General features: G+C 54.4%; 1 protein-coding gene across 1 annotated transcript; it reads right to left on the bottom strand.

Moving 5' to 3' along the window:
- Positions 1-5560: 5560 nt before the first annotated feature.
- LOC131569321 (zinc finger protein 239-like) lies at positions 5561-7433 on the bottom strand. Its single transcript, XM_058821523.1, has 3 exons — positions 7322-7433; positions 6838-6922; positions 5561-6651 (listed from the first exon to the last, which is right to left on the bottom strand). The coding sequence occupies exons 2-3, from the start codon at positions 6893-6895 to the stop codon at positions 5561-5563; spliced, it is 1149 nt and encodes a 382-aa protein (XP_058677506.1). The 5' UTR covers positions 6896-6922; positions 7322-7433.
- Between the last annotated feature and the right edge of the window lie 2293 nt (positions 7434-9726).

The following is a 9726-nucleotide window of genomic DNA, read 5'->3' as shown; positions in this document are numbered from 1 at the left end:
GTTCTGTGCCTCACGTTGGAAAACACTCCAGAGGGCTATGAGTTCTCCTACCTGAGCGCTGCCCTCCCCTTCTGTGGTAATCTTTTCACCAGATGAAATATGTAAGGCAGCCACCTTATATTTCCAAGTCTTTCCTTCCCGCTTAGAGGAAGCATCTGTAAACCAACAGTTTGCTGCTATCTCAGGTGAGAAGGGTGGTGCTACTTTTATTACAGAAGCAGGTTTGTGTTGGCTACTATCCAGGCTCTCAGTGTCTTGTGTTGCCAAGAATTTTGCAGCACCTTCTGTGACAGGAAAGGTATTGCAGTAATACTCTATTTGAGCATACCATTTCCTGACTGACGACTTTTGAGCTATGCCGTCAGGTGGAGGGGTCCCATTTGTGACAGCTTTAATTACCTTGAAGGGACCTCTCAATATGATGGCTTGCTGCCGTGTGATTTTCTCTATTTCAATGAGAGCTAAGCTAACAACAAACAATCCTTTTTCCCAGGTAGTGTATCTTTTCTCAGCATCTTTAAAACCACAGGAAAAGAAGCTGACAGGCCTTGTTGGACCCTCAGGACCTCACTGCCAGATGTGTATTGATAGCCGTGAGGAGGCAAAGCCCCATTCCACCTGGAAAGGGTCTTTAGCATGAATGGGCCCCAATGCCTGATGTGCTGTGGCTTCAAAAATCAGTAATTGTAATACTTCCTCCTGAGAAGGAGTCCAATGCCATTTGACTCCTTTCCTTAGTAAATTGTAAAGGGGCCGAGCAATGATTGAGAAATCTGGGATATATTTCCTCCAGAATACTAACAGTCCTAAAGCTTGCTGGAGGTCTTTTTTGTTTTCAGGCATTTTCATTTGCTCTAAAGAAGTTAAAGTGTCAGGTGGGATGCATGTGCTTCCGGATCGCCACCAAATTCCCAGAAATTTTACTTCCTGAGAAGGCTTTTGGATTTTCTCTGGGGGAGTCTTTGAATCAAGGCTCTCCAGATGAGAGATTATATTCTGCTGGAGATCCCCCACCTCCTTAATTTCCTCTCCTCCCACCAATGTATTGGTAAACACCTACAGTGTCAGTTTTAGGTATTTTTTCTAATTCCTTAGCTAAAGCATGGTGTTCTAGTGTTGGAGAGTGTTTGTATCCCTGAGGGAGTCTGGTGAATGTGTACTGTTGTCCCTCCCATGTGAATGCAAAGCGATCCATGTCCTCTGGCTGTATAGGTATCATGAAGAACATGTCTTTGACATCTATCATTGCCATGACTGTGTGAGCTTTTTCTTGTATTGATGTTATTAATTCAGCTAAATTTGGCACTGCTGCAGTCAGAGGGTCAGTGTTGGCATTGAGCCTACGGTAATCTATCATAAGTCTCCACTTCCCGTTGGGCTTTCGGACTGGCCATATGGGTGAATTACAAGGGGAGTGTGTGTTAATTATTATTCCTTGGTCATGCAAATCTTGAATAACCGGTTTGATGCCTTCCCTAGCTCCAGAAGGCAAAGGATATTGTTTCACATTGATTGTTTTACTGTAAGGCAGTGCGGGTGGGGTCTGAAGTAGCCTAATGTTAAGTGGTGGAGTGCCAAAACACCACAGAAAACCCTCGGTGTCTTCCCACTGCCTTCCTGCAAGGACATCCCTCCCTAGCAGAATATTCGGGTTGTCCCCAATTACCATTTTGACAACTAATTGATTTTCCTCTCCAGGGAGTGTTACTTTGACTAAAGCAACATTCATGGGTTCTATAGTTCCTAAAGCATTAAGAACGCAGCACTGCCTTTTTGTTGGAACAACTCCACACTTCTGGGCATCTCTATGTGTTAGTGCAGAGATCTGGGCTCCCGTATCAACAGTGAAGGTTACCAGAACTTTTTGGCCCCGTGATTGCTGTAATTAACTTGTCTCCTGATTTGTTTTTTGTGAGTATTCGTAGGTAAACCCAACCTCCACCCCTTCGCTCATCTGTAAGCGGTGGAGATATTAGTTTCCCAAAAGCTCTGTTGGTGAAGATTCACTGTTTGTGTTTTGAGTTATGGGCGGGTGGGCAGTTATGTTGCTTAGGCTCTGTGAAAGAATTTGCGAAAGACTTACTTCCAGCTTACTGCCAGTGCTTTTCAGGAGACATGCAGCCAGGGTTTCACTATCCAAGTTCTGTGAAAGAAGCTGAGAAAGAGTTAATTTTGGCTCACTGGCTGTGTTCTGTGGGAGAGGCTGAGATGCAGTTTCACTGCCCAGATTCGGAGGGAGAAACTGGGGAAGGGTTAACTTTGGCTCACTGGCTGTGTTCTGTGGGAGGGACTGAGATGTGCTGTGTGTACTGAACTGTGTATTAGAATGGGAACCTTAGGGCATCGGCCTGGCTGTGGCCATGCAGCTCACCAGGGACCCCCAGAAGTGACACCTGGGTGAGAGGGGTGTCCCCAAATGTCCCCAGGGCAGGGAGGGTGAGGGGGGACACACAGGGCGGGGAGGGGTGGATGTGGCGGATCTGTCGCGGGGCGCTGAGTCCCGGCTGGATGATAACAGGGGCGCGACAGAGCCCCCGTTGGAGCTCCGCAGAATCCCAGCTGCCAGTGGAGGTTTGGCGCAGAAACAAAAAGGCAGCAGCACGGGCCTTGGGGTGGAACTGGGGGAACTTTATTCGATGGCAAAACTCACTGAGTCTGTAGCAGGCTCCATGGAATTGGCCAGGCCCCATGGAGGGCTGAGGCTTAGCGATAGGAATTGCTGAGTCATGATGAAATAGCAAAATAAGCTCCTGTCTTCCACCTCTCGGACCCCAGCTTATCTCTGCAACCCCATAGGTCACTTTCCCCCAACCTCTACTATTGGACAAGTTTGGATCCCTTTGTACCCTATAAAAAGGGGCTGTTTTAGCCCATTCAGCAGAAAAAGAGCCGTCTTTGGAACCTTCACAGACCCCCCAATAAAATCATCGCTGTGGAACGCCAGGACCTTTCTTCTCCTCTCTTGTCTGCTTCTCCCAGTAGCCTGCCAGGCACCTTAGCAAGCAAAGAGCTGGAATTCCAAGAGAGCTGATAATCATTAAAGAGCTGATATCCACTAAGCTTGCTTAAGGTAGCCATGGCTACAGCACCCTGGGTATTTGGACTCTGTCCCCAGCAGGGACTGAGCTATCCGGCCCCTTGCTCGGGGGCAAAACCCAGGCTGAGGGGCAATGCGAGTGCAGGATCCCAGGACCCTGAACAGAGGGCAGACAACAGCTTATAAATGGGGGGGTCTCAGGGAGGATACAATCTCTAGCTAATTGGGGGAATTGGGGGTGGAACACAAGGCAGGGAATACAATGTGTAAACCAAGGAAGGATTTCAAGGGAGGAGAACAGCTTGAGTAAACTAATGGGGTTTCGAAGGATACAAAACTGACAGGGAAGTTTCTAAAGGGGAGGGCAGGTTCGGGCAGGGATTGACATTTAATGGAAGGAGGAGTAAAGAAGGTTCTGGGGCAAAGGTAGGGCAGGAGGGGTTAACAGCTGGCAAGGGGGGGAGGTTTAAAACTTGGCAGGGAGTAGCTGGGTAACAAACAGAACTAAACTGAGTAACAGGGAGGACAATACAGAGGGTTTGCAAAACCACAAATTACACAGAGAACCTGCCAAATAAAGAAAATACACTACAAGAGGTGGAAATCCTGGAGGTGTCCTCAACTCCTTAAGGGACACATCAGGGTTGTCCCCAGAAGGGGATTTGGGATCCCTGACGGATTTTTGAGATCCCTGATGAATTTTGGGATCTGTGATGAATTTTTGGGGTCACAGTACCAGCCAGCATGCGGAACCTGTCACGATGGATTTGGGGCTGGGGCTCTCTAATGGGGTTTTTGGGGTCCCTGGTGAATTTTTGGGATCCCTGATGAATTTTCGGGGTCACTGACTGATGTTTGGGGTTGCAGTCCTGGACACCATGAGGGACCTGTTGCAGGCAGCCGGGGCCACCCTTGGGGACAGCCTGTGGATCCTGTGGCTCAGTGTCACCAGCAACAGTTCCGTGGCTGAGAGCTTGGGGGGACTTCCAGGGGGATGCGTGGACATCATGGGTGAGGAATTTTGGGGAGTTCTGAGGTGGTTTGAAGTGGGACCCATAGCACAGGGAATGGACCCAAAATGGAGGGGGAAGGACTCAAAATCAAAGGGTGTCATGGGATGTCGTGGGGTGTCACAGGTGCTGTGGAAGGACTCTACCTGCACCAGGGTGGGCGCAGACACTCAGTGCCAGGAGCAGCCATGGGAACATCCTGAGTGACACGGGGACACCCTGCAGGACACAAAGAGACCCTGCAGGACATGACGACCCCAAGACCTCAGGGACTTCAGCCCCACCAGGGGTGGGGGCAGGGACATAGTGGGAGGGACAGGGACACACGGGACAGGACGGGGACACACAGAGGGGTGACAGGGAGCCATGGTGGGGGATAGGGACATACAGAGGGGAGGGGACACGATGCAACCACGACACACATCAGTGGACAATGTTGCCACACCTGTGTGGATGCTGCCACCAGGACGCCTCTGGTGACATCCAGTGCAGGGTAACGTAACCTGACAGGTGACACTGACCTTTTCCCCTGTCCCCAGCCTGTCCCCAGGGGAAGTTGAAGTCCCCTGAGTGCGGTGGCCCTGGGACACCCTAGTGGCTGTCACTCACTTCCAGGCCACTTGTCACCAGCTGAACAATGTTCCCACCCTGCCCTGATGGGTGGTGACATTCAGCTGGGACACTGCGGTGGTGACAGTGGGGATGTGGTGGCAGGAACTGCATCAGGCAGCGCTTTTCCATGTCCCAGATGAAGGTGCTGGTGGCACTGTGGTGGTGGCATTGACGCTGTCCCAATCCATGTCTCCATGCATGTTTGCCATGTTCCCATCCATGTCTGTGTTCTGCCATGTCCCACATGGTCCTGTCTATGTCCATGTGCCCCCATGGCCCTACACATATCACTGTCCCCCACATGTCCCCATGCACGCCTTAGTCCAATGCCTTTATTTCTATGCCAGTTTCAGGGCTTTGAAAGGAATGAACAAAAACCTTTTCGTTTCAAGGCAAAAAAAAAAACAACTATTTATATATCCCTGCTGAGAGAGCATCCATGTGCTTGGCAGGTGGGAAGAATCTTTTTTGGAGGGGTTTCCACCCAACTGTCTCGAAAATTGAGGGTTTTGCCCCAGTCCCTCCCCATTTGGCTGTGGAAGATGCCCGTGGGCCAGAGAGAATTAAAACGATGGATTTATGTTGGAGAAGACCTCCAAGGCTATCCAGTGTTGTTAAGGCCACCAGAAGAGGCAAAAAGTGATTTTTTTCTGGGGTCAGGAGTGGACAAATCAGCTCTAAAAAATGGATTTTGGATGTTGGTCTGTGGATGTGTGCAGGTGGTCACAGGGAGCAGGAGGATATGGAGCCCCCCAGCCAGGTGTCTTCCCAACAGGGATCACTGCCACCACGGATCACCGGGGGTCACTGGGGATCATCCAGGGTGGATCTCCCATAGGTGATGGAGCTGGAGCAGCACACAAAGCTCTTCCTGCAGTCGGGACGGCTCACAGGGCTGCCCTTAGTGGTGGCTCTGTTGATGGTGGGTCACGGCTGAGCTATGCCGGAATCTCTTCCCACACTCGGGACACTCATAGGGCATTTCTCCGGTGTGGATGCGCCGGTGGCTGGTGAGGTGGGTGTTGCGCTTGAAGCCCTTCCCGCAGTCGGGACAGCGGAAGGGCCTCTCGTCTGTGTGAGTGCGCAGGTGCAGCAGGAGATGGGAGCTGGTCTTAAATGCCTTTGAGCATTGATCACACTCGTAGGGCCTCGTCCCAGGCCTCTCTCCGGTGTGGATGAGGCGGTGCCTGATGAGGTTGGAGTTGTCATTGAAGCCCTTCCTGCAGTCAGGGCAGTGGAAGGGCCTCTCATCTGAGTGAATCGGCTGGTGCCGGAGGAGATGAGAACTGGTCTGAAACCTCTTCCTGCATTTATCACACTCGTAGGGTCTGTCTCCAGTGTGGATCCGCTGGTGGTAGTTCAGGTTGCAGCGCTTGCTGAAGTTCTTCCCACACTCTCCACACTTGAAGGGCTTCTCCCCGGTGTGGCTCCTCTGGTGTACAGCCAGGTGGGAGCTCGTCCTGAAGCTCTTCCCACACTCGGGACACTCGTATGGCCGCACCTCTGTGTGGATTCTCCAATGGATGACGAGGTTGCATCTATTACTAAAGCTCTTCCCACATTCTGAGCACTTGTGGGGCTTCTCCCCGTTGTGGCTCCTCTGGTGGACAGCCAGGTGGGAGCTCGTCCTGAAGCTCTTCCCACACTCGGGACACTCGTATGGCCGAACCTCTGTGTGGATTCTCCAATGGCGAACCAGGTAGGATCTCTTGCGGAAGCTCTTCCCACATTCTGAGCACTTGTGGGACTTCTCCCCATCCTGAAGCTCTTCATCGACCACCAGCTCTGAGCTCTGGCCACCTCCCCGGTCCAGGGTGGGTCTTTCCCCCTTAGATCCCCGTGATCTGCATTTGCAGCCCCTCCTCATGCAGGACCTCCTGAGCTTTTCCTCCCTGTTGGATTCCTGTCCTGTGGAGCTGCTCAAAACAGCCTCTTGCACAAGGTTCTGCTGTGGGGATTTGTCCTCCCTGCTCTCCATCCTCAGCTCCTGGTCTGGTGGAGGAAGGACAAGGAGAAGATGGGATTTGCCTCCGTGCCACAGGGAAGGACAAGGAGATCCCCCCAGTGCGTCCCCAGCAGGACAGCTTTGGCAGCAGGGTTGTCCTGCAGCCGGGGGCCGTGCTGGGCTGGGAGATGGAGCAGGAGAGAGTGGGAAAGGGGCACTGACTTCCTCCTCACCTCCCTGGGGCTCCCGGGCCATCTTCCTCTTCCTCACAGCCTTCTCCTCCTCCTGCATCGGGCCAAGATTTGGGAAAGGGAAATCCTGGTTTGGGGGGAAAACAAGGGCTGAGCGCGTTTGATGGTCCCGCTGCCCAAGTGCATCTGGAGAAGTCAGCGCCCCTTTCAGCCTTGGGGGGCCCGGAGTCCGCTCATCCCCAGCCTCCCCCATCCCTCCAGGCAGCCGGTTTGTCCCCCGGCTCCGGGATCGCCCCTCTGCGCTCTCCCCGCTCCGGGGCTCCCGAGCTCCCCTCGGCTCTCCCGGGGATCCCCAAATCCGAGATCGCCCCTGTGCCTGCCGGCACCGGGCGAACGTGAGGGTGTTCCCTCCACGGGAAATTTACGTTTCGGCTTTGGCGTCCAGCAAGAGTCACAGATCCCCTGCCCCACTAACCCTCCCGGAGACCCCCTGATGGATTTGGTGCGAGCTCCCCATCCCGCTCACCTGCGGCTCCTGGAGGGGGTGATGCAGCAGGAGCCGGGGGAGCTTCGGCCTGAGTGGCGGGGCAAGGCGCTAGGGAAACCAACGTGTCTCTGCTGCTCCTCTTCCTTCCGCTCCTCCTCCGCTCCCAGCCCGGCCCCGGCAGCGCCGACACCCAAAAGCAGCAGCGCTCTGCCCTGGGCGGGTTCCGAAACAACCCCGCTCCGCGCAGCACTGGGAGTGATCCTGGGAGCACCTGGAGCGATCCTGAGATCAGCGGGAAGGAATTGGGAGCGCTTTCCCTGCCAGGGCCGCTCTTACTGGGAGCACTGGGAGGGAACTGGGAGCAAACAGCGCCCGGAGGCGGCTGCAGCCGGCGCTAGGCGGGGCCAAACCGCAGGGAGTGGTTATGCAAATAAGAGAGCGATCGCGCGCTGGGATTGGTGGGCTGGAGCAGCGCGGGGTTTGCTCGGTTATGTGAGGGCCGGGGGAGCCGGAGCGATGGCGGCGGCGTCCGGTGAGAGGGACAGGGAGCGGGAATGGGAGTGGGGAGACCGACCGAGAGTGGGACCAAGAATGAAGATAGGGACCGAGAATGCGGCTAAGAATGGGACCGGGGAAGGGGACAGGGACTAGAGACAGAGACTGGGGCCCAGGAATGGCAGCGGGAATGCGGACAGGGACCAGAAATGACACCGGGAATGGGGGCAGGGGCCGAGAATGGGGACTGGGAATGGGACCGGGGAAGGGAATAGGGACCAACAAGGAGACCAGAGATGGTGACAGGGTCCCCAAATGGAGACAAGGACCAGGGAAGAGAATATGGGAACGGCACGGGGAACATGGAAACAGCAACCGCAGAGAGAACGTGGGCTGGGGATTGGTGCTCCAAAGTGTCCCAGTGAAAGCCAGCAGGGGCTGTGAGCTCTGCAGCTGGGCCTCCCCTGCGCTGCTGCGGCCCAGGGCCAAAGGCGGGAGCTGCAGCCTCGCTCCTGTCTCACGAACAGGAGCCTCCTCCAGGCCCATGGCCCCAGCGTGAGGGAGGGCTCTGAGGCACAGCGGCTGCTGGCAGGAGGGGCTGCTCCGGCCAGCTGGGGGCCTCTGAGAAATGCCCAAAGCCGTGTGCTCTCTGCAGCTGGCCAAGGACAGCAGCAGGGCTGAACGGTTCGTGTGGCACAGCCCGCCCGAGCTGTGCAGCCCTCAGGAATGGGACCGGGACAGGACCGGGAATGGGGACATCGCCAGGAATGGGGACAGGGACTGGGAATAGAACCAGGAATGAGACTGAAAACAGGAGATAGGGACAGGGACCAGGACAAGGACCAGGATATTGGGATTGCAACCAGAAATGGGAACAGGGATAGGAATGGGGAGAGGGACTGGGATGTGATTGAGATGATGGGTGAGGGACCTGGAGTGGGACTGGGGATGAGAATATTGAATGGGACAGGGAATATGGAAACAGGAACCAGAAAGAGAATATGGGACAGGGATTAGGAAGATGGTATCGGGATTGGGAACAGGAATACAGGAGTGAGAGTGGGAATGGGAATATGGGAGTGGGACAGGGAATACAGAAATGGAAATGTGGGACCAGTAGTAGGATCGGGAATACGGGAACAGGACGGGGATTATGGGATTTGGAATATGGGAACGGCAATGCAGAGTTGACCCAGGGCCTTTGTGGGATCTGGTTCGGCAGCTCTGGAACCCCGGGCCTCACTATCTCACAAGGACCAAAGTAAAGGACGGGAGGCGCTCTTCTCCTCGGGACCAAAAATCCCACCTTAATTGTAGAATCACTCCAAGGGAGATCCAAGAGGGGAAAAGAGATCAAGTGTGTGATCGCGGATGATTTTAACCCCAGGGAAAGGGGGACGGAGGAGAGAGGCCACGGCCAATGGGATACAACTGATGGGAGGGCCGAGGGGAGGAGTAACCCAGGGCAAAACCAGCACTGGGGCTTTGGGGGAGAGGGGTGTGTGCGGGACAAACCATGTGATACAACACCAACTATTCCCTGTAAAATAACAAGACCACCCAGTGCAGAACAATAACTAAAGAAACAACTTAGTGCAATACAACCAGACAGACAGTACAGGGACAGGGAATGAGACAGGGGATGGGATTCAGACTGGGATGAAAGCAGAATGGGCCCAAGAGTGGGGTAACATGGGAATGGGCGATAGGAAAGGAGGGTGACAGCAGGGAGAGGGGGATCCTGCACAGGGAACACCGGGAACCAGGATGGGGGAGATGGGAACAGTCCCAGGGCAGGGGGGCCTTGATCAGCTGCCCCAGAACTGTGACCAGGGCCTCCCAGCTGGAGCCACTCAGCCTGGGGTGTCCAAAGCCCTGAGCAACCCCCAAATCCCTCCCAGGAACCCTCAAATCCCTTGGACCCAGCATCCCCCACATCTCCTGGAAGA

The sequence above is a fragment of the Ammospiza caudacuta genome, chromosome 30, assembly GCF_027887145.1.
Source record: "Ammospiza caudacuta isolate bAmmCau1 chromosome 30, bAmmCau1.pri, whole genome shotgun sequence".
Taxonomy (NCBI): Eukaryota; Metazoa; Chordata; class Aves; order Passeriformes; family Passerellidae; genus Ammospiza; species Ammospiza caudacuta.
This window is presented reverse-complemented; position numbering and strand designations above follow the sequence as displayed.